This window comes from Condylura cristata, unplaced genomic scaffold, assembly GCF_000260355.1.
Source record: "Condylura cristata isolate star-nosed mole 26May11 unplaced genomic scaffold, ConCri1.0 scaffold00020, whole genome shotgun sequence".
Lineage (NCBI taxonomy): Eukaryota > Metazoa > Chordata > Mammalia > Eulipotyphla > Talpidae > Condylura > Condylura cristata.
In genome coordinates this window covers 27,707,620-27,735,497 of record NW_004567121.1, presented here as the reverse complement: position 1 = coordinate 27,735,497, position 27,878 = coordinate 27,707,620, and the positions used below count along the sequence as shown (strand labels likewise).

The 27,878-nt window shown below is 52.5% G+C and overlaps 1 protein-coding gene across 2 annotated transcripts in view; it reads right to left on the bottom strand.

Annotated features, from left to right (window-relative positions):
- KIF3C (kinesin family member 3C) overlaps window positions 1-26,298 on the bottom strand; it is a 32,294-nt gene extending 5,996 nt beyond the window's left edge. The window contains exons 1-5 of one of the 2 annotated variants that reach the window (XM_012727460.1): window positions 24,070-26,298; window positions 7,278-7,379; window positions 6,612-6,734; window positions 5,564-5,682; window positions 5,020-5,136 (exon numbers count right to left, since the gene is read on the bottom strand). In XM_012727460.1, coding sequence (XP_012582914.1) covers window positions 5,020-5,136; window positions 5,564-5,682; window positions 6,612-6,734; window positions 7,278-7,379; window positions 24,070-25,611 — 2,003 coding nt within the window. In that variant the 5' untranslated portion in view covers window positions 25,612-26,298. The remainder of the gene's footprint in view (window positions 1-5,019; window positions 5,137-5,563; window positions 5,683-6,611; window positions 6,735-7,277; window positions 7,380-24,069) is intronic. The other variant, XM_004686388.2, reaches the window with a different exon arrangement.
- Between the last annotated feature and the right edge of the window lie 1,580 nt (window positions 26,299-27,878).

The window sequence follows — 27,878 nt, the reverse complement described above, 5'->3', positions numbered from 1 at the left end:
ATCTGAAATAGAGCATCAAACCAAACTGCCTTGCCATGGGCTTCTAGGGATGAAGGCACCTGCTTCCTGCGGCCCCCCGCCACTGCATAGCAGCTCCGGGGGGAGGTGGTGACGTGAGGACCCTCTCCTCCGGGCCGGGTCCTGGCCTGGCACCCCATTTCAACCTCAGTGAACTGGCAGGGGAGATTTACCATCCAGACATCACGTGAAGGACGTAGGCTCAGAGAAGTGAAAAGCTCACTCGAGGTCACAGGTAACTGGCCGAGCAGAGACTAGAAATCAGTATGTTCTCAGCCTGAGGTCCTGGCTCTTGCTACTGTACCTCAACGCCCCTGAGACGAATCTGGGGTGATTAGGGGTGCAAAGGCTGACAGGCTAAAGTTACCAAAAGAATTTTGTGCACTTCAAACCATGCTACAGACACTGCCAGGAGACAGTGAGACAGTTTTGTATGAACACAATGAACACTAAAGTCTTCTGTGAGAAACTGAAAACAAAAGGTCATGCTTGTAAAATAGTAAAGTCTTGTTGCAGCTGGAGGCAAGAATGTTTTTGCAAAGTAGCTTTACTCCAGAACTGTCCCCGATCCTGGAGGGCACCTCACCTGGAGCAGAGGCACACTGACAGCACACAAAAGGAACAGGGGCAGACTTCCAAAGCAAGGGGGTCTCGGCCCATTCCTGACACTCACTCCTTGTGTGGGGAAGGGTGGGTGAGGTGGGTGAGGTAGCTAGCGTGGCAGGAGGGCAAATTCTTTTCCAACCAGAACTTTCTAAAGGGACAGCATAAGTTGAGATAACGTCTTTCAAACAAAGCGGTTTTTCTCTCCCCCTCCCAGTTCGCCTCTCCAGAGCGGCTGAGGAGAGCAAATTATGCCACAGTTGGTTGGAGCACGCGAACAATGCCCTGATTAGTTAAATATGCGGGAAGAAAGAGCTTTTCAGCTCTAATTAAGTTATGTCGCCAAGAGAGAGCCAGGCCTGAGAGGAAGCCCCCCAGGGCCAGGGAGGCAGGGCTCACCTGCGCCGCCGGAGGGGCGCTTCCTGCAATGGGGGAAGCTGAGTTCACGGGCCTCCCTCACTTCCAACCTTCAGCTGTGAAATGAGGGGGTGCAGCAGACTACTTCAGAGGTCTGGGCTGAGAAGCTACCCTGTGGCCCTCTGGGTTGAGTCAGAACCCCACTTGGGATTTCAATTGTGAGGGAATTACTTTCTTCTAACCACCCACTGCTGTGAACAAAAAAGTAATTAAAAAAAAGTTTCCTATACAAATGTCCTAGGTTTATTTTTACTGTTCTTTTGTATTTTTGTGATCTTTTTAAAAGTTCTGAAGTAAATGTGACTTACTGTGATTATCAGACAGCAAAATGGATTGACATTTAAACATTAAAAAGATTATAGCAGTAATTTAGTATCGCATGCAGTTGCATTTATTAGCTGGTATTTATTAGCAAGTCTTTTTGAAATATTTTACTTATTGGGGTTTTTTCTTGAGAAATCTTTAATAACAGAGTATATCATTTGCAATTAAGTACAGAAGAGAACACTAGTATGTCATGGTTACCTGAAAACCTTTTACCCTTACTCAAATACATCTGGATGTATTTTTTTAAGATTTATTTATTTATGCATACAGGACTCGGGTACAGGCCAGAGGTGAAGGGGAAGAGAGGACTCACCAGAGTGAGGAGCAGAACAGGCAGGCAGATCTACTGAAGTACACTGCTGAGGGGAGCAGTGGGTGAGTCAGGAGAAGTCTGCCGCGCCATGTGGGTCAGCTCCCTGGCCGGGGATCGAACTCATGCTGAAGCAGCTCCAGCTGGTTTGGTAGTGCTGTGCTTTAACCTGCTGCACCACCAGAGAGGGCCCTACATCTGGATCATTTTCTATACAAAACGTAAACTCTGTACATACATGAGCAGATATATATATATTTTGTATAAGAGAGGAAGGTTGAGTTCTGGTGGAACCAGAATTTTGAAGAAACTTATGAATAAATTAATTTCTTTATATTTTTAATATAAAATTTGTAGGGAACAGGGTCCAACTGGGATCCAGTTAGTAGCACCACTAACAGGCCTCCCTGGTGGCCTAGGGGTTAAGTCTCAGTGTTATCACCACTGTGGCTGAGCACAGCCTGGGTTGGATCCCCAGCCAAGGAGCTGACCCACAGGGCACAGCAGGCCTCTCCTCACACACCCGCTGCTCCCCTCAGCAGTGTGCTTCAGTAGGTCTGCCTGTTCTGTCTCTGGTGAATCCTCTCACCCCCACATCTCTGGCCTATCAAAAAAAAAAAAAGAAAAGAAAAGAAATGAAAAGCACCACTAACAGACCCACGATTGGCAACAGATGCTTCTCAAAAAGTCATGGAAAAGACACTACAGGGGTAAGTAAGGCAAACAGCCTTTGAGGAACGATCAGAGTCTTCAGGGTGCCTAACGGCAAAACATCCAAACCTCTCTCTGCATGCTCTTCCTACAGCAAGAAGGCTGATGATCAGAAGAGAGAGAAAGGTGGGGAAAAACACCACAGGCAACCAGCTCCAGAGGCCCTTCTGAGGTCCACAAATAGCACAGAAAGAGCAAACTTGCCTTTAGAGCAGAAAAGATGGAGAAGACGCAGAATCAGGCAGGCAAAGTCGCGAGCAGAGATACCCAGCTCTGTTTTGGGAGCGTTCTTTGTTTAAAAAAGTTACTAGTGGCATTATTCTACAAAATAACTTCAAAGGTGTATTTTAAAATGACTTTAAATTTTAACAATCTGTGAGTGGCTTTTCAGTAGCCAAATCATTTCATTTTCACACACACAAAAAGTTATCTGAAAGTTTATTTAATTTCAAAGTTTATTGGAGTTATTTAAAAGGATAAAACTAAGGGTTAAAAAAACAAAAGAGAAACTGCAGGGGCAGTGTTCTGTTTTAAATTGTTTTTCCTTTTTTAATAAAAACTTGAAAAATTGTTGCATAGAAAAACTGGGGTACAGGGCCCTCCGTGGTGGTGCAATGGTAAGGATGCAGCACTGTAAGCTAGCTGCAGCTGCTTCAGTGCGAGTTCAATCTCTTGCCCCGGAAGTGACCACATGGCGCGGCAGACCTCTCCTGACCGCCCGCTGCTCCCCTCAGCAGTGTACTTCATAGATATGCCTGTTCTGTTCCCCAATGTGTTTCTGGTGAATCCTCTCACCGTCCCTGCACCTCTGGTTTGTACCCCATTTCTGTATGCATAAATAAAACCTTTTTTAAAAAAAGAAAAACTGGGGTGTAGGCCAAAGGTGGCAGGGTAGAGGTGGTGGTGAAAGGATCCACCAGAGACAGAGGGGGGAGCAGAACGAGCAGATTTACTGGAATACACTGCTGAGGGGAGTAGCTGGTGAGGCAGGAGAGGTCTTTGGAGCCACAAATGAGTCAGCTTCCTGGCTGGGGATTGAATTCAGGCTAGAGTAGTGACAGTGCTGAGACTTAACCCCTACGCCACCAGGGAAGACCCCGAGGAACGGTGTTTTGAGAAATGAATAAAACACCTGTGCAGGATGAAGCTGTACAACTCAAACCAATGTCTCTTCCTGCTTCCCGATTAAAGGAGACTACAGAGGCAGATACTGTTAGTCTTCCCTGGCTGCTTGAAGACCCCCAGCATCAAAAAGAACACAATAGAGCCTCCCTCGTGGCCTAGGGGTCAAGTTTCAGTGCTATTACTGCTGTTGCTGAGCACAGCCTGAGTTCAACCCCCACAAGGCAAATCTACTGACCCTCCTGAATGTGGAGCTGACCCACAGGGCACAGCAGACCTCTCCTGACCCACTACTGCCCCCCTCAGCAGTATATTCCAGTACTCTATTCTGCTCCCCACACTGTCTCAGGTGATTCCTCTCACCCCCTGAAACTCTGGCCTGTACCCCAACTCTAGGCATAAAAAGAAATCTTTGGAGAAAAAAAAAAGCCTGATCTAAGAATCAAAGGTAAGGATATCTGCTATTTAATCTCCAATGGTGGAAGGAGCAGGATTAATAAATCAAAATGTGGCCAAATGTTAACAACTAGAGAGACAAGTGGGAATTTTTGTACTCAGGACCCTTTAAATCAGACCCTCTGGCATCAAACTCACAGGTGATTCCAGCTGCAGCCAGAGGAAGCCCTCTGCTGCACGACTGTGGGTCTCTGCTCAGAGTGGAAAAGTAGATTATAAATCCAAACTGACACCTCTGAACTTCCTCTACTTAAGAACTTGCCACTTATAAACTTGCAAAGGAACCGGCCTTTCAGAAAGGAGACAGATTAAACCAGTGTCTGATGCTCCAATGAGAAGCTGTGGACAGCTCCAGGCAGCTTCTACACTATCTTGGCATTACTATCCCTAAGATGGAGAGAGCAAAGACCCTCCAGCAAGGTCATTAGTATTCCACCTCCTGAACACCTCCGCAGGCAGATTTTCAACCAGGGATGCTGAGTGAGGGCGGCTCTGGTTGGGCTTGAGTGCACAGCTTATTCTTCAGCAACACCAGCAGAGGGCGCTGCACCCCAGCAAACCGCCTAAGGACTAGGATGGAAACAGGTGGAAATGCTGAATCACCTGGCCGTCAGGTGAGTGGCCAACGCTTGTCATTTCCTGATCTGATTCCTTTCCAGTACTGCCCCCCCGGACTGAGTGCTGACATGTCTGCAGGGTCTCACGCAGTACCCAACACAGTGTTGGCAAATGTTAAGTAGTGTTGCTGTTTTTGGTGCTGACAATGAAGTATTCACCAGGCTGGCCGAATGTTAGCATTCACTGGGAGGGCTAAGGGCTGGGGCGCTCTCCCACGCCCTGGGCCCCTCGTGCGGTATTTTCTGCCTCGCAGGTCAACAAGACACTTCATCTTTGTCAGGACACACTTGCCTCTTGGCGCCCCCACAGTAAGTCCTGAGAAATGCCCTCTATCAGCATTTCCTCTCACTCTGCAGCCCCCAAACCCGGGTCCCCACAGCCCCATCCCCAGCCAGCAAGGGGAGGGTTGTCAGTCCCACCCCTGGGGAGACACTCACACTCCAGCGGGCACCAGGGGCTGGAACTTCCACTGCTCTTCCTCACAGTCCAGGAAAAGCCGGTTCATGATTTTGTTCTTCTCCTCAGGGGGAATGAAGTTCTCGATGATTAGGTACCTGGGCGCAGCAGTGAGGCAGAGGTGGGGCGTGGGGGGTGGGGGAGAGACACACAGTGTTTGTGAAGAGGGAGGGTTGGGGGCAAGAAGCCACGGGAGATAGGAGCAGAGGGCAGGGCAACATGTGGGAGAGGCCCCCTCTGCAGAAATAACAGAGCTTGGAAATGACGGCTCCTGAGGTGGAGGTCATGGGCCCAGAGCCTCAGCGGTCACCTCTGGCCGCACCAGCATGCACTTTGGGGGTTCATCAAATACAGGCAGAACAGAGGAAGGAGAAGGAAAAAGGAGCGAGAGGACATGTCAGACACGCCCCACGCCTGCACGTGGGGGTCAGGCTGTCTGGGTGGGGCCCTGGGGTAAGCAGCCTGTGAGGGAGGGCCCGAGGAGGGTCTGCTCGAGGACCTGACAGGGGGGAGGGGGCGCCCTACTTGAGCTTGAGCTCCCGGGTCTGCTCATTCTGCGCTTCCTCCAGGTCCTGCCGCACACGGATGTACTCGTCATGCTGGTCCTGGATCTCCGCCTTCACCGCCTGCAGCTTGGCGTAGAGCTGGTGGGGACAGTGCAGCTCAGAGGTCCCACCGTGGCCGGGCCTGGCGCTCCTAACTTAGTACTCACCAGCACAGCCAGGCCCAGGCCAGGAACTCGAGTCCCCCTCCCGCTGCCCCTGTTCTGAGGGCTCCCCACCCCCACTGCCTGCTCTCTCGGCTGCCCGGCTGCCCTCAGCATGGCAGAAGGTTCCAGCTGGAAGGGCCCTGGGAGGCCATTAGCCCTCTTTACGACGAGGAATCTCACGGGCAAACTCGCTCATGCGCTCGTGGCTAGAGAGCAGAAGAGCTGGAATGGGGACCCGGGGAGCCAGGGAGATTGAGAGGCCCAGAGCTCAGGAACGGAAAGGCCTTGCCGGGCTGGAAGGTGGCCTATCCCAGTCCTGCTCCTCGAGGGGTGCTCAAAAGAGGGGGTGTGGGCTACCACCCTGTTGCACAGCTCACCCACGGAGAGTGTGTCCTGGAGACGGCAGGCCACAGCCACGGCAAGACCCTATGAGCCCTGGAACCTGCCACTCCTTGCCCTCATCTCCTGGCCACGGGCTTTGGGGATCCTGGTGACCGGAACTTCCAACCCATCACGGGTCCTTGAGACTTGAGCTCCTTCCCCGACAGCCTTGGGTTCAGGCCTTCTCATCACTCCTCTGGCCCTGCTCCTGGCCCCGCCATGCACAGGGGTCCCCTGGGTCATGCCGATGGCAGGTGAGACCGGAAGTGAAGTGCTCCCAGCCCATCAGGCCAGCCTGGCCGGGAGGGCACCTCTATTCCTCATCTATCAGCTCAACACTAGGCCCTGCTGCTCCCCTCTCCTCCCATCAGCCCAGGCAATTGTAACTTTAGGGTCCCTAAAACACACCCTTGGGGAAGCGACCACGGGGCCGAGGCCGCTGGCCCTCCGCACTGCTCAGCCCACCCTGCTGTGGCGTCTCACCTTCTTGAGTTTCTTGGTTTTGACTTCCACCTCCTGCTGCAGGGACGTGTAGGTGCCCCGTAGCTCCATGGTCTCCTCATCCCGGAGCATCATCTCCTGCTGCATTTCCCGCTCACGGCGTTTCTAGGCCAAGGGAGGGTGCAGGGCTCAGCCCAGGGAGCAGCCCAGGGAGCTCGGGGGGCAGGCTCTCTCTGCCCTTCGCAGCCCCTGGCCTCACCGTGGCCACCCCTCTGCTCCCACCCCAGCCTCAGTGCAGCCTCTCTGAGCTCACAGGCACTGTACTGGCCAGGCACTGGCCTGGTGGGAGACGGACCCCACTGAAAGCCGGCGCACTCCAGGGCTGTCAACACATACAGAAGCCTCAGCCTCCCCAGCAGCTGTCACGGCTGACTGGCCAGACCAACAAATTGGTTCGTGATGCTTGAGGAAACAGTCACATTGTTGGCGAGGAACTCAATCCTGCAGAAGGCCAGGAGCCAGAACGAGGGGCAGGGCAGGCCCTAGGGTGACCTGTGGGATCGGTGGTTGGGGGAGCCTATTTTAGGGTGTCTGCATGTAATTCCAGGGATCCTGAGTCCACACTGGCTTCCTGGCCTTCACTCCCCAGATGGGGGGGACATGTGTCCCTCACACCATGTGCCCAGGGGTCGGAAGCCCCAAGCCTACCTGCTCGGCAATCTCCTGCCTCTTCAGTTCCAACATCTTCTGCTGCTCGTTGGTGTGATCCATGATGTTCCTGCCCCCGATGAGCAGCTTGCTCTCCATGGCCTGGGGAGACACAGGAGCCAAGACAGGCTTTTCAAAAGACCACAGCATCTGTAGCTCTTTTTATTTTTTTTTTTAAAGATTTGTATTTATGCATACAGAACTGGGGTGGAGGCCAGGCCAGAGGTGCAGGGGCAGTGAGAGGACTCACCAGATACAGAGTGGGGAGCAGAGCAGGCAGCGGGTGGGTCAGAAGAGGTCTGCCACACCCTGTGGATCACCTGCCAGGGATCGAACTTGCACTGAAGCGGCTGCAGCCAGCTTGCAGTGCTGCGTCCCAGCCCTTTGTGCCACCAGGGAGGGTCTAGCATCTGTAGCTTTGGAGGTTTGGCTTCCCTGCTCTGTGTTTCTTCAGGGGGAGAGGAGGACACAAGATGTGTCCCAGGTGGGGCCTCCTGGTTCCCAGGGAGAGTCAGGTTTCCTCCTCCAGCCTCCTGGGTCCCAGGGCAAGTTTCTCACTGTCAGCAGACTGTGAGGTAAGGCCGAGGGACTCCCTCAGGGAATACAAGGCACCTGACCCATCTACTTGGATACAGACAGAGGTTGGTTTACTGGCCCTAGGAGGGGGTGGGCGGGAAGGCCACCAGGCTGGTGTTCAGGAAGGGGGCAGGGACACAGCCACTGGGCAGTCCAGCCCTTTTGCTCACTGGCTTCTGACTCAGGAAGAGGGCTCTCAACACAGGCAACAGAAAGGGTCTAATCTTTGGCCCACGTGGAAAGTAGAGTAGAAGCCACAGGGAGAAGGCGCTGCAGCGGGAGCAGTGTGGGGTGCACAGGAGCACAAGCTTGCTTCGGAGATGGCCAGAAAGACTGAAGGCTCTCGAAGGCAAACACTGGGTGGTTTTGCTGATATGTGGAATATAAGGAAACAAACAGAGGCACTGACAAAGCTAAATCAAATCCTAGGGCGCCCTCCCCGGTGGTACAACATGTTAAAGTACTGTGAGGCTGTCCATAGCACCTGCAGCATGAGTTCAATCCCCAGCCAGGGAGCTGACTCACATGGAGCAGCAGACCTCTCCTGGCCCACTCGCTGCTCCCCTCAGCAGTGTACTTCATTAATCAGCCTGTTCTGCTCCCCACTCTGTCTCTGGTGAGGCCTCTCACTGCCCCTGCACCTCTGGCCTGTCCTCCAGTTCTGTATGCATAAATAAATAAATCTTTTTAAAAAAATGTAATGTTGCGGGCCTTCCCTGGTGGCGCAGCAGGTTAAAGCACAGCACTGAGAATCTAAAACCGCTTCCACATGAGTTCGATTCCCGCCTGCCCTGGAGGTGACCACATGGCGCAGAGACCTCTCCTGACCCGCCCGCTGCTCCCCTCAGCAGTGTGCTTCGTCGATCTGCCTGTTCTGCTCCCCACTCTGTCTCTGGTGAAGCCTCTCACTGCCCCTGAGCCTCTGGCCTGTACCCCAGTTCTGTATGCACAAATAAATAAATCTTAAAAAAAAAATGTAATGTTGCAAGACAATGTTAAAGTGTATTGAAAAGTTCTTGTTTTTTACTGTTATAGGAATAAGACAAACTCAACATGCTTCCCACTGACTGCAAGGGTGCAGCCCATTGCCCACAGGCCTCCCCACGTCCTGCTGAGCTTGCTTCCATTCTGGGGGGCTGAGCTGCACTAAACCATAGTGGACGCTGTCGCCATCCTCACCCTAAGAGATGCTGCTTCTCAAGAAAGGCAGAAGTTGAGAGCAATGTGCCCAATGCAGCTGGTTCCCAAGAAGGGGAGTCGTGTGCCCCCACCCCAGCCTCACGCCTGAGCCCCTGTGCTGCGTGAAGCCCCGGATCCAGCACTTGCCCCACACGAACCGAAGGGGCTTGTGGAAGCTGAAGCTTAAATGACAACGGACAATACGAGCTGTGTGACTGTAAAACATCTGTCACTGCCGCTAGTCAGAGGGTGCCTTCCCGGGACCTCCAGAAGACTGAAATCACCTTGAGCCGCTAGAAGAGGCTGGTTGTCTCCCCACTGGAATTTCCCCCAGGGAACCAGCTGACCTGCCTGTGGGCTCTTGAAGCAGAACTGGGGAGCAGGGAACCCCAGGCCACCTGTGAGAGCCCCATCTGCGAGGACAGAGAGATGACACCTAGGGGTTGCTTTGGGGGCAGAGAGACTTACTCCAGGGCCCTGCGGCTTGTTCTCTCCATTCTGGCCCAAGACCCCGGCGGTTACGGAGATCTGCCAGACCCTCGGTCAGGCCAAGCAGCCCCCGAGTCTGAGCCCCACTTTGTATTTATCGGAGCTGGAGGAACCGGAGCAGCTCTGGAGATCATGCCTCCAGGCTGTTCAGTCTCAGCGTCAGCTGGGCCAGAGAGAAAGACCCAGAACCCTGGACAAACCAGGTCCCAGTGAGCAATACGCAGGTTCTGCTCAGTGAGTGCAGGTGACAGCAAGCAAGGGAGAGCTGCTCCGGAGAGCTGCTTACAGAGAAGGGCTGCCGGAAGCTGCCACTCCGGCTCCCACTTCACCAGGAAACACTTCCTCTCTGAGTGCATAGGATCCTGTGGGAGTACTGTGTTGGGGGTTACAATGATTCACAAATATCTGAAATTTGAAAAGAGAAGAGCTGCTTTGGGGAGGTCAGAGGTTGGACTGTTGAGGTGTCTTGAGTAAGGTACGGCCGGCCAGAGTCGCCCCATGCAGCCAAGGAGGGGAAGGGCCCCGCTGCGTGTGCTCATGCCCCAGCCCCCCGGCCGTGCCCCCGGAGCACGTCCCACCATCACCCGTCCACAGCTCCTCCCGGACCGGCCTCACCCCAGGCTGGCACTCCAGACCCGGGAGCGACGGGTTCCTTGCATACTGCGCCTCCCAGCTTGCCCAGCTCACCCTGGACCCGCCCGCCTTGCCCAGCTCACCCTGGACCCGCCCTGGTCAGTCGATAAATCCCATAAAGCCTGTTTTCTCACCAGCCCTTCCTTTTCATCTTCACTGACACCTGCTCACTTCACGGAGTCACCTGTGTCATTGTTATGATGGTCCCCTGCCTCAGTTTCCCCTTCCACCTGTCTCCAGGTGACCCCCAAGGGGCTCCACAAAAAACATCTGAAAGTGCCTCTCCTCTGCTGCCAGCGATTCAGTGGGCCTCCAGCCCTTGCGGACAAAACCCAAGGTCCGTGGGGTTTCAGCCCCGTGGCTGGCTGGGCCTCCCAGCCCCTCCTTTCACCACTCTCTGAAGCACACACGCACCAAGCACCCATGTGCTCTGCACTCAGGGTCCCCTCCACCCCCGCAGTCACTTCATAATCGACCTTCTCTCCCACCCAAAGGCCATGCGGAAACTGCTGCTTCTACACGATACAGCTTGAGCCTCTTAGAAAGTTCTGTCTGATTCTCCAATTTCCTCCTCTGGACCCCCTCAATAACCAGGACCCATTCCTGCTGTTCTCTCGTAAGAAACTATCAAATACTTCTACCCCATCTCCCGGGAGACTCCTTCCAGCTGCTTCCTCAGCTCTCAGTGTCCTAGGGCGCAGCACGGTGACCAGCGCATAAGAAATGCTCAGGAAATGCTTGGTACAGGGAGAGTCCTTGGGGGAGTCTCGAGGGGCCTCAGCTCTTTTCCTGGGCTCACAGCCAGAGCAGAGCTCGGCTCTTCATCCCAGCTTCTCCTTCACATACTGTTGCAGGGCAAAAGGCAGAGTGGCAGGGCCTGGGCATCTGGGCACCCTGGCTGAGGGGTGGGCTGGGTGTGAGAGGGAGGACAGGGAGAAGGCAGCAGCTGTCTCCTATGCATGGAAGGGCGAAGGGGGGGATGGGGGGTGCTCTACTGCTGTGCACCCCAGATGACTGACTGACCCTCTAGCTGTAGGCACTGGAGTCAGGGGACCTGCAGTCAAGACTACTCTCCCACCCCGGGTCACGCTTGTTGCTCCAGTCACCAGTCCTTGCCATACCATGTGACTTTAGTGTTCCTTACTCTCTGCTACCTGACGACAGACATGCGTTCTCAAAATTGGTCGCAAGTTAGAAATCACCCGGGGATCCATCCTTTCAATCTCCCAACGCAAGGGCCTCGGCATCACTGCCCTGGTCCTTCCCTGTGGCAGCGACTGGCTGTAGAGCTTGCAAGCCAGAGAAGACCCTCGTAAGGAAGGCTTGGGGCATAAAGCCCCAAGTTTTTCCTGCCTGAGTTAAAGATTATGGACTAGGAGGGAGAGAGAAACATAGGGCAAGAGACCAGAGGAGAAAACCATTATTTTCTCTGCACCAGCTAAGTACCAGGTATCTCACAATTACTGCTAATACCCTTTAAGCAGTGGCTAGCAAACTTGGATGTATATTAGAATCACCTGGAGGTGCTTTTACAAGGCCCAGTCCCCAGGTTATACCAGATGCCAGCTAAACTGCAGCAGTGAGGAGGGGCAGTGGGGAAATCCAGGCATTGTTTTTTAAAGTTTCCCAGGTTATTTCCGTGCATAACAAATTTGAGAATCACTGCTTTTCCAGGTCTCCAGATCAGCATCACCTGGGATGAGAAAACAGAAAATACATGCACTGGTCTGGAGCGCCTGAAACCCTTGTAATTTCCTAAGTGATAAGAATCTGGAATATCTACTCTTCTCGTGTGGGGACCTGGGTGGGCTCCTGGGAGCTGTCACCAGGAAGATCTGGTCATGATTGGAAGCTTAGAATAGTCAGCTCCAAACTTCACGTCCCTGGAAGAGGAGAGGGGCTAAGAACGAGTGGTAATTGATCAAGCCCACGTTCAGGAACCTCCATGACAGCCCAGCAGAATGGGCCTCGGAGGGCCTCCCTGGTGGCGCAGTGGGTTACGTCTCAGCATTATGAAGCTATCATGAGCAACAGTAGCATGAGTTCAATCCCAGGCCAGGGAGCGGGCCCACGTGGCACAGCAGACTGCTCTGTCTTGCTTGCTGCTCCCTTTAGCAGTGTGTTTCAGTTGATCCGCCTGTTCTCTGTTCTGCTCTCCCACTGGCCTATACCCCAGCTCTTGTATGCATAAATAAATAAATAAATCTAAAAAAAAAAAAGGAATGGGCTTTGGGGAGCTACCAGGAGAGCAAGCACATCCACAGTGTGAGAGAACATCCACAACTCTAGAGAACAGAAGCTCCAGCACTTGGGAGTCCACCAAACCTTTCTATCTCTTCCCCTGTCTGTCTGCCTGTGTCTTTTATCTCATCATTTAACAAACTGGTCAGTATCACTGTTTCTCTGAGTTGTGTGAGATGCTCTAGCAAATTATTGAAACCCAAGTTGGGGGTGATTGGAACCTCCACTCCACGGCTGGCTGGTCAGACGCCCAGGAGACAACTGGGCTTTTGACTGGTGTCAGAAGTGTGTATGTGTGTGTGTAGGAGGGAGGGCTGTCTTGTGGGGCTGAGCCCTTAACCTGTGGGATCTGACATTATTGTTAGGAAAATATTATTAGAATTGAGTTAACGTGTAGGACACCCAGCTGGTGTTGCAGAGAATTGCGTCATGTTGGGGAAAATCATGCGTTTGGTGACCAGAGTGAAGTGTTTGCCATGCTAAAGCTAAAGCAGACACCCAGGGGGAAGCCCAGTAGGGAAGAATGGGGTTTTCCCTAGGCAGGAGGAAAAAAGATTTCCTTTATATTTGTTAGTAATGCAGGCTCTCAGGCCCCGCACAGGCCCAGTGGACCAGAATCTGCACTGCAGCGAGATCCTCAGGGAGGCAGCTCTAAGGGACAGCCCAGCACATCATCTCCCCAGGGACAGTGCAGAGGGGTGAAGTCACCCATCCAAGCTCACATGGGGCTGCGACATTTAAATGAAGAATCCAGACCCTGCTCTAGCCTGGCTCCAAGGCTCTTTCTACTGTAGCTGGGGTATGGTGGGGGGTGGGGTGGGTGGAGGGCTGGCGGGGAGGGCTTTAGGAAGCAAAACTCGCTAAGAGAAAAACAACCTGTTTCCAGCAAAAGGAAATCGCGTCTGGCTGGTCTCCAAGAGTTTCTACAGGCAAGTAGGTTAGTACAGGACACAGGGCAGCCTGTAGCCGTAACCAGGAGGTCAAAATGCTCCTGGCAATTCTACATTCAAGGTTATTCAAAGTTATGGGCGGTGGGGGGTGCAGAAGCGGAGGTGGGAGACAGGTAAGTACTTTCTCAGAACAGGGAAGTTCTGAGCCCGAGACAGGCTGGGGAAAGGAAATAGAAAGGCATCTCAATGCTCAAATGTTAAAAGTGAGTGACCAGTTTTAAGGCAAAAAAAAAAAGAGAAAATATGGGGGGATAGAGGAGGAAGAATAATTCTTTGGAGCTCCCAGGAGACACGTACTTAATATGCTACCACAGCGAAAAAAGTCAATAGCATCTGGACAGGCATCATTATGAAGGTTTTTTGGAAACAAAACAAAAATCACTCTATCTGAATAGAAAACCATGATGCAGCTGAATTGGGAGTGCCAGATATAGTTCTGCCTGCATCTCAGGGGACAGAAAGGAGAGAGAAGATCCAGAGAAGGGCAGCTGAAACCATCCAGGGGCTATTATAAGAGACTTGAAAAAACAGGACTCTTGAGTCTACAAAAGACAGAGAAAGGTTAAGAGGACAGGCCTGGAAATTATACCACCAAAACAGGTGTAAAAAGGAAAGATCCAGACTGTCCTATTCAAGCCTGGCTCACAGGGGAAGAGGTTAGACCTGGAGTTTGTAGGACAAATCAAGGGAAGTTTGACTGTTTAAGGAGCGTAATGAATGTATTGAACATGTTATCTTAGGAATGCTGGATTGAATACTTAGTAAAAGACTAAGGGACCCTCGGGATCCATTTTGAACTTTTTATTGTCTTTCCTTCCAGAAAAAAATTGTTAATATCAAAATAACTACAGAAATAAAATGAGAAAAACCTTACATATTCCTCACCGTAGCTAACGTTTCTTTCACTGTCCCTGTTTTTCTAAGGTTTTCCATATGCACATGGTTGTTCCACATCCATAGACACAGCAGAAACACCACCTTGTGTTCTATTTCTACTTATCAAACAGTCAGCATTGCCTAATACTTTCAGATATTTTGGTTTGTTGACTTTCTATTTTTTTAATTTTATTTATCTGTCTTACATCATCCTTCCTTTTTGTACAATGAATGCTTTCTCTTGTCAGGTGTAGGTACTGACGCTTTCAGAAGGGAATTTCACGAGGGCCCACAAACATTCTGCGTATCTGGGAACACTTACCAGTTACCCTTCCATGGTGTACGCCACTTAAGCCGCTGTCAGTGATGCAGCATGGAACCACTTTTACTGAAGTGTCACAGGCAAGTGTCCTGTTAGCTTTAAATTTCATAATAATAGATTCAAACCATGGAGTCTCCCATTTATTTTCGATTCCTGATAACTGTGGAGTCTTGATCACTCCTTTTACGATGCGCCTTTAACACTTTTGAAGTCAGGAAGAGAGACCTCAGATTCAAAACAATTCCTGATTCAGCTTCTGCTTCCAGCTACAGAACCCTAATCTCACGGTCTCCTCAAGCAAACTCTTTATGCATGCAAGAACTGGGGTACAGGTCAGAAGTGTGGGGGTGATGGTGAGAAGATTCACCAGAGATACAGTGGGGAGCAGAACAGGAAGATCTACTGATACTCACTGCTGAGGGGAGCAGTAGGTGAGACAGGAGAGGTCTGCCATGCCATGTGGGTCAGCGCCCTGGCCAGGGATCAAACTCATGCTGCAGGGGCTGCCAACAGCTTGGTAGTGCTGTCTTTAACCTCTGCAACACCAGGGAGGGCCCTCAATCAGATTCTGCCCAACAATGTCCATATGGAGTCAAGAACCTGGTGACACCGGACCTCACCTGAATCCACCTGGCCATTTCCAGGAGGAGTCTGAGCTGCCCGTCAGGACTGGGATCTGTGAGAGTACCAGATACCCAGCTCCTCCAACCCCTACAACTTCCAGCCCGGGTCTATATTAGTTCTTGCTGATCTGTGTTTGTGTCAGCTCCTTGGACACAGACGCTGGGCTCATGTGGTGACTGACTGCCTGTGACCACACACTTTGTCTGCCTCTACGCTGAGGCTTCGCACAGACATGGTCTGAATGACAACCGAGGTCGCCCTGTTGGTTACTCGCCAGGCTTTGCCCACTTGCCCAGCCCACACTAAGCCGCCTGACAGGACCTGTCTTATTAGAAGAGGGAGTCGGCCTGGCGTGAAATCTGTGAGCAGGCCTCAATCCAGGTACAAAATCTCAGCCCCCTCCTCCTCCCCAACTTTAACCCAAGCTGTCTGCTTCACCCCCACACTCAGAAATATGTCATTTCTTTGCTTAAATAAAACATTTTGTTATTTTAAAAATTTATTTCCCCCATTTCTCTAAGGACACCAGAGACCTCTTTTCTTCAGAGACCTCGGCCCTAAAGAATCACCTGTGGGGGGCAGGCAGCTACGGAGATGCCCCAAATCCCTAGCCCACTCCGACTGTACAGCAGGGAAGCTAGAACATGGGGTTCCCAGTCCCCAGGAAAAATTCCCCAGGGCTTGCAGGAGCTTGAATTAATGCTGTCTTTGTGATCTTTCAGAGCAAAAGAATATAAGTGGGTGGGGTCTGTGGACAGGATGGGTCTGGCGCTACTGGCTGTAAATGAAGCCAGTGTAAGTAAAAGGCCAACGGAGGCTGTGGGGGTGGGAGAGACAGGCTGGAGCGCCAGGCACCATGGTGTCTGTCTGCCTCTCACAGAGATGTAAGTCACAGCACAGCTCAAACCACAGCCGAAGCGACCTCAGAGAACAGTCCGTCCCAATCCTCTTGGCTTTACAGATGAGGAAACTGAGGGCAGAGATGGAATACTCTATGCCTGGGGTCTCGTTCCTTAATCTTACATAGTTTAAGGAATCTTTGTGTATTAGCTCCTATATTGATGATGCATTTCTGCCCCGGGGGGGAGGGGGTGTAAAACAGGAGACTGAGTCTGCTTTTTCTGTTTTAAGTCTCTAGTTGGCTCAAATATAACAAAAATGCTGGCCTTTTGAGTGCTGGGGTCTTCTCAACAACAACTAGCAATCAGGAAACATCCTGGCTGGGGGGGGCAGTGAGGAGGATTCTAGTCCCAGCCTCATACAGGGTTGGGAACTGATGCTCATTCAGTGCACCTTGAAAGAGAGCGGGGAGGAGAAAATCAACCCACCTACTTCAGTGAGAAAACCACGAACACCTCAGCTCCGATCCTACCTTCATCTTTCTCCCCCTCTTCCTTTGTTTCTTTGTGGTGTTCTAGAAGGTTTCTCTCCAGCACTAGAATGTAAATCCAGCCAGATAACAGAATGCTACAAAGTCAGAACCAGATGAGACCTAAGGTTGCATATTCGGCTTTTTACCGATTAGGTATGTGCCCAGGTGGGTCTTCAGGGCTGGAGAGCTTCCAGCTCCCACGCAGTGTTCCATCAAGCCTCTCCACCCCTCCTGCCCTTCACTCTGGCTGACGTCGAACCCTGGCTCCTTGACCTACTGCTTGCAAAGTGGAATGGGCAAGTGGTACAGAAAGCAAGGAATCATCAATCGATCACTTTTTACAGTTTCTGAAGGGCAGAAGTGACTTGTCCAAGGTCACTGGATCCCCAACAACTGGGCATCACTGACTATTATTATCAACCCTGGATTTCCCTCAATTATACATTAAGTAAATATTCCAAGCAGTGTTAATATATTTCCTTTGTCTTTTTTCTTTTCAAAAATTTAATTGATATTTTGTTTAATTCGCAAAGTAATACATGCTGTGGGGGAAAAAAGTTAAAAAGGTATAAAGTGAAAAATAAAAACCCTCTTCTTAAATCCCTAGAACAACCACTATTAGGTCATAATTTATGTTCTTGGCCATGTGTACTCCGAAAGATTTGTTATCTGAATGAACGGCACTGGGCTGAGGTCAGAGGCTGGGGGTTTGCATCATACAGAATGACAAAGATGAGTTAAGCACCTCAGCAGACAAAGAGCTCCCAGTGGGGCCTATTAGCCAGGGACCAGGCAGGAATCCTCCTTCTGAGCTGCTGTGGCAGCATGGAGGTGACCGTCATGGGTGTTGCAGTCAGACAAATGTACGCTTATATTCTGGCTCTACTATTCCCAAGACAGGTGACCTTAGGTGGTTTATGCCATAATAGATCTCAGCCTCCTCATTTGTCACATGAGTGACATGGTACTGCCTCATGATGCTATTGGGAGTACTGCATGAAAGAATACAGTATGCACTAAAGAATGCTAGCTATTATGGATGCTAGAGTCGTTATTCTATTGGACCACCTCAAGAAAGGAGAAAGCCAGGCCTCCCTGGTGGTGCAGGTGTTGAAGACACATTGCTATGAAGCAATTGCCAGCCACTGCAACAACCCCAGCCAGGGAGCTGACCCACATGATGCAGCAGACCTCTCCCGTCATGCCTGCTGCTCCCCTCAGCAGTGTATTTCAGGTGACTCCCACTCTATCTCTGGGGAATCCTCTCAAACCCCCACACACACCTCTGCCTTATACCCCAGTTCTTATATGCATAAATAAATCTGAGGGAGGGGGGAGGAGAAAGGCTATAGGCTTGAGTGTTCTAGAAAAAGTTAAGATGCTACACATCTCTGCTGACTATATCCAGGAGAGAAAACTAGAAAATAACACTTCAGTATGATCTGGAGTTGCTCATGCTACTAGAAATTCTACATACACCCAGAAGCTGGAGCACAGAGTCCGTGTACACAGAAGGGCTCCATTTGTGTGGAGACCATCATCTTGTCCAGACTATGTGCGTTAGTCTCTCTCAGGCCCTGCTGGCTCCAGAAGTCCCCAGAGTGACTCAGCAGGTCGCCGGTGGAGAAGGGTCTCCTCCCACTGAATTCTAGGTTCTTCCTCCTAGTGCCCTAGTGTCAGAGCCAGGAGAACATGATCACAGACACTCCGGCCCACCTTGTGCTGTCGGGGAGGGAAACGATCAAGGGCTATGTGCTCATACATCCCTCTAGCCAAACCACATCCAGAGTAACCCAACACCGGACCAAAAGGTCCGCTGAAATTCAATAAACTCTGCAGAACTGCTGATAAAACTGTATTAGTCTTGCATATGTCCTGCTGGTCAAATCTGTTTCTTACAAAGTTCTGTGAACTGGTCATAGCCACCAGGATGGGAAGGAAGCCACTGCTCCCACAGATGCCAAGAGGTTCCATACCCAGTTTGGAGCACTTGTTGCCATTAGCAGGAGGCGCCTCCTCAAGACCCTCAGACAGGGGGTACACAAAACAGAGCGACTGGCAAATGCAGCCAGCTTTGGGGAAGTAGGTGCTCCCTAATTACTGGGGGGTCTCGGAGCCGAGCACAGCCCTATTTGGGAACTAACATCAAGATGGGGTCAGTGGATGACACCAGGTATTTATTACTGTTATCTCCAACTTCCTCATGGGCGTCTTCATTTGAACCTTCCTGATACATGAATCACATCAGATCTAGCTCGGCATTCAAGCCTGCCGGGACAGGCCGCAGGGCCTCTCTTCCACTTGCCTGTCCAAACTACTTGGGTGGGAAAACCTCCTCTTCCAGGCAGAGCTGCCTCCCCCAGGACCCTGCTGCCCACTGTCTCTTCTTTCTTGCTGCCTCTATGCTCTTTTTCCTCCTCTCTATGTCCTTTCTTTCCTGTCTTTCCCCGGTGTTCTCACTCTCTCCCCAGATCTCACTGTCTTTCTCTAGTTGGCCGTGAGGGCTGCAAAATATCTTTTATTTTTAGTTGAACACACAGATTACATTTGAAACCCTCTGATCTTAATTGTCAGAAAAAGAAATAAACATTTACTATTTTGCTCCAAACAATCAAGAACTTTTTAAGAGGAGAGAACTTTAAGGTCAGCTAGTTCAATGTTTTTTCTGATTCAAGAATCCCTTTCAGAGAACCGGTGACATCTAGTTTCTCTATGTGGATTTCTGGGGATTAGAGCCAGTTACCTCTTGCAGATGCCCCATTCTAAGTGATAAGAAGTTCTTCTTTACATTGAGCCAACCTGCATGCATAATCCACACTCCCTGGCTTCCAAGGAAAAGCCTGGATACAAAACTGGACAATCAGCAAAAGGGTGATGAGGACACATTGGCTCAAAGGATGAGGGAGGCCAGCTGGCAGGGAGGCTTTCCTCCTGGAGTAGTTTGGGCAGGCCTTGAAGGGCAAGTTAAGGATGATATGATTCATATTATCAAGAAGGTATCAACTTCCATTAGGAAGTTGGAGATAATAGTAATAAGCAGTTATGACTTACAGCCAGGAATTATGCAAAGTACTTTATGTTGATTATCTCACTGAATCCCCTCAGTCACACAATGACATAGACACTATTTTCCCATTTTATAGATGAGGAGACATAGAGGTCCCAGAACTAGTAAGCCACTAAGACCTGGCATGCTTGACCCTGATGCCCATGTGGTAAATGAGAACAGTGTAGGCAACCAGGTCAGGATTCATTTACACAGAGGAAAAGCCTGTCACGAACAGAGACCCTGGATCTCATGTGTCCTCTTGTAAAGGTGAGCCCCAAACTCCGCCTCTAGTTTTGTGTTTCTTCTAAACGCCACTGCCTTCTCCAGCTGCCTATTAAGAGTCTGTCACCTCATATCAACACCAAACCTGTCATTTTCACAGCTCCAGCAACCATTTCCCAATTTGATGCTTTACATATAAAAGAGGGGGGCCCTCCCTGGTGGTGCAATGGGTTAAAGCACAGCACTGTAAGCAAGCTGCAGTCAGCGCAAGTTCAATCCCCAGTCCTGGAGGTGACCCACAATGTGCAGCAAACCTCTCCTGACCCACCTGCTGCTCCCCTCAGCAGTGTACTTGTCAGTCTGCCTGTTCTGCTCCCCACTGTCTTTGGTGAATCCACTCACGGCCCCTGCTCCTCTGGCCTGCACCCAGTTCAGTTCTGTATGCATAAATAAGTAAATCTTAAAAAAAGAAAAACAAAACATAAAAGAGGGATGCTCCTGGTGGCACAAGGGGTTGAGTCGCAGCACTGTGAAGCTGTCTGCAGCCACTGCAGCACAAGTTCAATCCCTGGCCGGGGAGTTGCCTACACAGCGCAGCAGACCTCTCCTGTCTCGCCCGCCGCTCCCTCAGCAGTGTGTTTTAGTTGATCTGCCTGTTCTGTTCCTTATTCTGTCCCTGGTGAATCCTTTCACCCCCCCCCACCTCTGACCTGTACCCCACTTCTTATATGCATAAATAAATCTTAAAAAAATTTTCTTGCACAATTAAATCTGAGGAAAGCTAAGTTTCTTCCAGGCCACCTATGTGCATTCCACCAGTCTTCACTGCAGAGCGTGCACAGGCATCTGAGTTCCCTCTGGGCCACACCATATCCTCAGTGTGGGGTTCATCTATGAATCTATTAGAGCCCCTGCCTCTTGGGGGCTACAGTGCTTTTAGCCCCCTGGAGATACTCTACATGAGATCACTCATGATTGACCATAAATGGGCACTGAGACATTCGCAAGCCCCACCATCCTTACAGCTCAGCTCGGGGTAGATAAGAAAGGAAGGATGAAAAGAGAGTCCAAGGAGACAGGCCTGGTGTTTATATACAGTGAGGGGAGAACAAAGGGAACTGGGAGCCCAGAGGTGGCAGGCAGGGAAAGCAGGTGACACAGACTACCGACTAAGCTGAGTCAGAGGAGTGAATGGGGGTACTGGGTCGTATCACCTCAGTGGGCACCCAGAAGGTGGTGTGTGAACTGGAGGGAGGAAATCGGGGGAGGTGAGGAGTTGAGTCAACGTCCTCACTCAAAAGTGGGAACCAAAGCAAACCACTAATGGGGAGCAAAAGCTTTGCTAATTTCAAAAGGGTACCCCAGTTCCTGCCCTCCTGAGGTTTCCTAGACCCTTCTAGCCTGGCTCTGCTCCCAGCGGCTGTGAGGGCAAGGCAGCTGGGGTGGCAGGGGAAGGAAGGAGTTAAGCAAATAATGAAGATTCAATCCAGGGAAATCACTGGCCCCCTGCTCAGCAGACAGAAGCTCCCCCTGGTTGCTAATGCCCTCCATTTATTTGGAGCTTTCAACTTATTTCAAATGCCCTCACGCTAATGATCTCATTTAATCTTCAGCACCACCCCATGAAATAGGCAGGCCTGGGATTATCTCAAAGCACTCCTCCCCACTTTACCCTGTGAATCCCCTAAGGGCCCTCAAATTGCTTCCTTCATTCTAGAAACATCCAGCACTGAACCAGGAGGTGCCGTAGGCGGGGGAAGGGGGCTGGGGTCCTCCGTCTCCATTCTGGGCTTGCTCTCTGCTGCTTGTCCTGAGCTGCGCATGCGGAGAAGTCACAGGATATGAAATCTTCCCCATCCTGGAATTTCCTAGCACCCCTCCCCCTTGGCTTATATCTGAAAGCCGGGTACATAATGGCCATTTCACCCATTCCCTAGGGAGCTTGTCAGACTTCTCATTAAGCAAAAGGAAACCTGAGTTCTAGAGACGCAAGGGGCTTTGCCCTGAGTGGCACAGCGAGCCAACATGGAGGGATTGTGATGACTGGAAGTGAGCACAGGTCTGGGGGTATCAGAAGACCTGGGTTCTGGCTCCACTGCTTCTCAGCTGGGGGGTCGCTGAGACAGTCCTTAACCTCCCCAGCCTTGCTTTCATATTTGTCCAATGGAAATAATAACACACATCTTTTGGGGTTGCTGGGAGAATTAATGTCAAAATGTTACATGCAAACAATTTATTCTCATGATCAAGTAGCCAAGGTAACACCAGGACTCTGGCGTAACAGTGGCTGTGCCAAGTATAGAGCTTGGGCTCTCCTTTACACATCTATGCAGTCCTGGGCAAATTCAGGCCTTGGTGGCCAAGGCCCTAGGGCTTTAGAGAATGTGCCTCTGGTGCAAGATTTGTGCTGGTCACCAAGATCTCTTGACTGTTCTGTTATCTGCACCCTACCTTGCCCCAAGGGATATCAGAAGACCTGGGCTGTAAGTGTCTTGCTGCCCTAGATGCAAGTATCTTACTGAGGAAGATGGGCAATGTGGACCACTGGACCCTTCACCTACCACCCTCCCACTTCCTCTGGCCTAAGCTGTGCTTCTGTACTCTTCTTAGCCCTGGCTGACTTCAGCTTTGGGAACCAAGGGGTATGGGGGGGGCAGTTCTTGCTAACAGAACTGATGACAGATTACCCACATAAGGTTTCCCGGTGGGAAGCAGGCGGCCTGGATTTCCTCCTCTAGGGAGGGCAAGTCTATCTGTCCTGCCCCGAACATCCCCCTTCTCCCAGGATGGCCTCAAGTGTGCCAGGCCCCTGATCCTTCTTCCAGGAAGTGGCTCTGTGTGACCCTTGCTGAGCGCACACAGGTAAATTCAATAGGAAAAGTGCAAGGTCAGAGCATTCCCACAGCAGACAATAGCAAGCAGTTCATCTTTCATTCCAGCACTTGAAACCCTCCCTCTCCAGGCTGGGCACCTCAACTCCCCAGCCCAGTCCTGAGGAGTCAGAAACATCAATATTTTGCTTTCCCCATCCAGCAATCAGCTCTCAGTTCTCTGTTCCCTCCTCTCACCCCCAGTATCAAGGGTTAGAGTGATTTGGAAATGCCTAGAACACTGAGTTGTGCATGAAATTCAATAGGTCTGTAGCTGTCCAGAAGGGGATGGGGTCTCACACCTAGGCCCCTTAGGCACCCATGGGGAAGGGAACTTGTCAGGAAGGATGCCAAGCCCTGCTGGCTCTCGGGGCAATGGAGAATGGGATCTTACTGTGATGAGGTCTGGCTTTGGAGACCAGTTGGTTTGCTTCTTGGATTAACACACGTCATAGAATTAGCAGGCGAGAAGAGACTCCGAGTTCACCCAGGGCAGGCCTCTACTTTACAAACAGGGAAACTGAGGCCTGAGGGAAGGGAAAAGCAACTTTCTCAAGGTCACTCAATGAGCTGTAGAACAGCAGGGCCTGGGTACCAGTCTCCAGCGTAGCGCCAGGTGCTCTGCTCCTTCTGCGGCACCATCCCCTGCATCTCCTGCCCAATGACACTGAGTGAGGAGTCCTGCCCTGCACCCGCCCAGGAAGCCATTTTTCAGGGAACAGTCTGGCCTCCCCTCCAAGAACAGAAAGAACACGAGGTCCAGGGCTCCCGCTAAGCTGCCACTTCACTGGGTGGAACCTGGGTCATGTCACTTCTCTGAGCTTTGTCCCTCACCCAGAACATGGAGAAATGGTACCTTAGATGGCCACATTAAGAAGCCAATGAGATCATGGTGACATTCTGTAAATTGTGAAATGCCATCCTGACGTCAGATATTTTTAAATGGTGGGAGGCTGGAAGGTGCTGCCGAGGGAGGGGGTATGAGGAGGGAGAACCCACCACAAGAGGTTGAGGAATTGCCTGCTCGTCTGAGGACATGATGGAAATTGGGGTAGAGCCTAATGGGCAGCAGGACAGACCAGCCCAAGTTCACTGACTTGAGAGACCACCTGCCTGCCTGCTTTGCTATGTGTGCGCACGTGTGTGTGTGCGTGTGTGTATGTGTGCGTGTGTGTATGTGTGTGTGTGTGCGTGTGTGTATGTGTGTGTGTGTGCGTGCACCCAGCGTCACAGGCATTTGCCTGGCAGCTTCTGGGAGCATTCGGCAGGAGGGCAGCCTGTGGTGCTGGAGGACACTTTGTTTAAGGCCAGGTCAGAGACCCTCACAGAAGTCTCCCAGCCTGGTCTCTGTGGCCCTCTGGAACACTCCAACCCTGCTGGGGCCCTTACCTTGTATTTGGCTGCAAGCAGCTCTGTGGCCTGCTGCTCCCGCCGCAGGTCTTCCAGCATCTTCTCCTTCTCCTCCAGCAGCTTCTGCTTCTCCTCGCTGACCAGGCTGCGGTCATCCTGGATGGCTGCCTTCTCCTCCTCCAGCCGCTCCTTCTGCTCCTGCAGGTAATTCTCCATGTTCTTATCCAGGGTTGTCTCCAGGATGGGCTGGGGTGGGCGGTGGTTGTTGTTGCTGTCGTCCTCCTCTTCGGCCACCCAGGCCTCGATCACTGGCCCGTCGGGGTATCCGGCCGGGGCGGACACGGCCTTCTTCCTGCGGCTGCTCTTCCTCCGGATTCGCTTTCCCAGCATCCCCTTCTTCTCCAGCTGGGCCTTCAGGCGGGCGATTTCCTCCTGGAATTCGCGCAGCAGGGTGTCCTTGGGGTCTTCATTCACCCTGGGTTTGTTCTTGATGTTCTTGGCCCGGTTGGCGAAGCGCAGGGTGGAGAGGCTCTCGTCGTAGCTGTGAGAAGCTGGGCCCAGGGTAGCGACCATGATGGTCTTGGCGTTCCCTCCCAGAGAGTCCTGGAGCAGCCGGGTCAGCTTGGAGTCCCGGTAGGGGATGTGGGTGCTCCTGTTGCCCGCCAGCGCGGCGATCACATTGCCCAGGGCAGACAGCGAGAGGTTGATTTTGGAGGCTTCTTTAGGCCTCTCTCCGCCGCCACCGCCGCCTCCCCCTCCCCCTCCGCCTCCCCCTGCAGCCTGTATGGTTGCCCCCCCAGCTGTGTTGGGGCCCGCCTTGTTCTGCCTCTCACTGCCAGCCAAGTCCACCAGGTTGAGCTTGCCCACACGGATATGGTCCTGGCCATCTGAGCCTCGCTCACTGCACTCCACGGTGATGACAAAGATGGCGTGGGAGCGGGAGCTGACCTCATTCATGTGTGTGCTGCCCACCGCCCGGGTCTGGTTCCCCAGGTTCATCACGTGCTCGATCTCCTTGACGTTCTTGGTGACGAAAGAGGAGAGGTCCTTGATGTAGACACCTGTCTCCGGGTTCTCCTTCAGCTCCAGCCTCTTGCCGGGCTCTTTGGAGAGCAGATCTCGAATCTCCTCCTGGTAGATCTCCAGGTAGGAGGCCCGAACCAGGTACTGCTGGTTCTGGGAGCGGGAGATGTGGGTGAAGATGTGTTCAAAGGCATTGGGGATGACCCCACGCAGCTCGGGCTCCACCCAGGTCCCCTGCATGGTGTAGGTCTTGCCAGTGCCCGTCTGGCCATAGGCAAACACGGTGCCATTGAATCCCTGAAGCACAGAATCTATCAGAGGCCTCACGGTTTCATCATACAAGTCTGCCTGCTTGGAGCTGGCATCATACACGGCATCAAAAGTGAAGGTCTTGGGTAGCTCCCCAGGGGCAGCACGGGGGTTCCGCAGGGTCACCTGGCCCAGTTTCACGTCCATGGTCAGTATCTGCTCGTGACCGGCAGCCTCCTCCTTCCGACTGAGAGGGCGGCACCGGGCCACCACCTTCAAGGCCTCGCTGGCCTTGGTTTTACTGGCCATCTTGCTGCTCTGTCCTTCCTGGCCCCTGACCGCGGCCCGGGTGGTCCCGCGGTCCTCCCTAGGGTTCACCTAGGTGCGGATCAGCGGGGCCGGCCCAGCCCCCAGGCGCCGCTCTTCAATCCGCATGCAGCCTCCTAGGGTGGGGATGCTGGGTGGTGGCCCCGCGCTGCTGCAGTCCGGGCCTCACCGCTCTCGGGTCCTCGCTGCACCGGCTGGGTGGGAGAATCAGGCAGAATCCCCCGGCAGCAGCCGCGGGAGCCGCGCCTGCCGACGGGCAGCGCCCGGAGCCCGCCCCATGCTGGGGCACAGGGAGAGCGGCCGTAAACAGCTACGGCAACAATGAGATAAAGGAAGAGGAAAACGGGATGGGGGTGGGCGGCAGAGCTGTCTTCTCTTCCTCCTCACCTCCTCCTCCTCGTCCTCTAGGGAGCCATGGCGGGGGCTGCCGGTGCTGGGGGCCCGGGGCTCCCGGCCCTCCTGAGGGCTGAGGCTCACCTGGAGTCCGCCCCCCCGGCTGGGGGATCATTCATTGCAGCCAGCGCGGCTGCAGCAGCCTCAGCCTCCTCCTTCCCCGCCGCCGCCACCGGAGAATGAGAAAAACAGAAGGGGATGGGGCGGAGCAGCGGCGGCGAGAGTGATGTTGCCGCGGCGCTGCGGCCGCCGCTAAGCCGCCCGGCTCGGGTGGGGCAAGGGGCGGGGCCGCGGGGCGGGACGCGCGAGCCCCGGGCGGCGGGTGCGCGGGGGAAGGGGGCGCATGGCCAGCGCGCACCCCTGCAGACCCCTCGGGAGTGACAGGCTCGCGTGCCGACCCAAGCGCGGCGCCCACCCGGCGGGGGCAGCGCAGCCACCGCCCGCCGTCACTCCGCGGCCCCGAGCATGCTGGGAGTTGTAGTCCTGCCTTTGTTAACCGGGTTCTGGCAGGTTACTGCTGCCTCCGGGAGTCCCGGAGGCCCCTCCCTCTCCGGCTGGCAGCCACGGAGTGACAACTGAGGTTGCAGCCTACCTGGCAGGGGGAGGGCAGTGCCCGCCGCCCGCACTTGTTCCCTCCACAGCCTTCATCCGCGTCTCTCCACTGTTTCTGTATTCTTTCTGCCTGCGGAGGAGAACATGTCACCCCTCCTTTAGGGGGTCGCCAGACACCCTAACTCCTAAATGTTTCCTGCTTGTCCTTCGCTCTTCTACCTTGATTTACTTCTGGGCTTCCTCTTCTTTCTCCTGGAAAACCTTCCAGCTGATTGCTCTTGCTGGGTCTCCCCTGCTCCTCTGCCAGGCCTCCATATTGTCTAAAAGTCTCTCCATCCTCTGGCTCCTGCCTCACTTCCCAAGCTCATTTCCAAAAACTCCTACAAAGAACCTTCGTCCAGACACTCACTCAGTTATCCCCCACCCCCAGGGCATCCTCAGAGTTGGCCCCCAGCTCCTCAGGGAGCTCACATCCTAGGAGCAGTATTTTGTTCCTTCACCTGGATGCGCTCTGTTGCCTCTTTGTGTCTTTGCCCAGAGGACCTTATCACCCTCCTGCACCTGGTGCCCTGCCGCTGGGGCAGTTCAAGTACCTCCTCCTCTGTGAAGCCTTCCCTGACCATTTTCTCTCCTAGACTATAGAATTTGCATTAAATAAAACTTGGCTCTCCCTCTGACCATGGACTTCCTGCAGTTACTTACCAGGCCCCCGCCTTAGTTTGCTCAAAAATTTCCCAAAAATTGGAGTGTGAAGAGAAGCAGCATCTATTTATGGAGCGGTTGTGAGGCCACTGTGTACATATGAATGTGAAACAATGACCTATGGAGTGTTGGACCAGGAGAAGATGCCTTCTTAAGCAAGCCTTGAAAGCCTGACGACAGCTCTCCTTCCTTAATATCCTAGATAGGCCAGATTGGGGTTTGCTGTTCTTCAATGTCTTCATAGTTTCCCTCTAGAATACAAATCAAGTGTAACTCCTCAAGTCCAAGGGCTAAGCCACTCTTCCTGCCTACTCTGTAGAGGGGAGCTGAATCTGTGGGGGGTCTGAGTTGTGCTTGTTCTCCATATAGATCCTGATTGAGGAGGCACTATCTGAAAGTTCGAGACCCTCTTCTCAGAGGCACCAAAAGATGTCTCACAATCATGTTAGTCTCTGGAGGGTCTAAATCACGTAGCTCTTCAATTCACCACCTCTCCTCTCTCCCCCACCTTCTGATCTCCAGGAGCTGGATGCCAGCTCCTCCGGAAGATTGAAGCCTGGGTGATGGCTTTCCTACTCCTGACAGTTCCTGGCCTTCTCAGT